General features: G+C 44.8%; 1 protein-coding gene across 1 annotated transcript in view; it reads right to left on the bottom strand.

Annotated features, from left to right (window-relative positions):
- Positions 1-547, bottom strand: part of LOC119582348 (formin-2-like) — a gene marked incomplete in the record, with an annotated part of 21,001 nt that overhangs the window by 19,898 nt on the left and 556 nt on the right. The window contains 1 exon segment of the mRNA XM_037930564.1: positions 228-410. Within this exon segment, the coding sequence (XP_037786492.1) occupies positions 228-410 (183 nt within the window).

Genomic DNA, 547 nt, shown 5'->3' with positions numbered 1-547 from the left:
CAGCTTGAGATCCAAATAGTGCAGTTAGATTTTATTCTGCCTGGTTGGAAATCAAGTTTGTTAATATTTTAGTACTGCTACAAGTTCGCCACAATTATAACTTAATAAAAAAAAATAAATAAAAAACTGGAGTTCTGGAAATATCCTAAAGGAAACCGTTTTTTTCCCTTTTTTATGTGACCAACCATTAATTCATTCATTTATTTTTCCTTTTCTTTTCACCTCACCTTCAAACTTCTCGTAGATCTTGAAGTCGAGCTTTTCGGGCACAAACTTGGGCTTGACTACCCTCTTCTCGATGGTCGCGCGGTCAAGGGTCAGGCTGGCCACCTTGCGCAGGACGTTGCTGTCGACCACGCCCACGTCCCCGCTGCTGCCGCTCCGCCGCCCACGCTGCTCTGTGCCATTGCCTGTGGGCGGGGGGAGAGAAAGGGGAGGGGGGCGAATTAGTATTTTGTGTTAGATTCATGAAAGGGAGTTCAATGTTGTATTAATGAAGTGGCATCGATTATCTCTGGGAGGCAATACCAATGAGTACCAAAACCGG

This window comes from Penaeus monodon, chromosome 15 (assembly GCF_015228065.2).
Source record: "Penaeus monodon isolate SGIC_2016 chromosome 15, NSTDA_Pmon_1, whole genome shotgun sequence".
NCBI lineage: Eukaryota > Metazoa > Arthropoda > Malacostraca > Decapoda > Penaeidae > Penaeus > Penaeus monodon.
The sequence above is the reverse complement of the archived record's forward strand: the minus strand, read 5'-3'. Positions and strand labels throughout refer to the sequence as shown.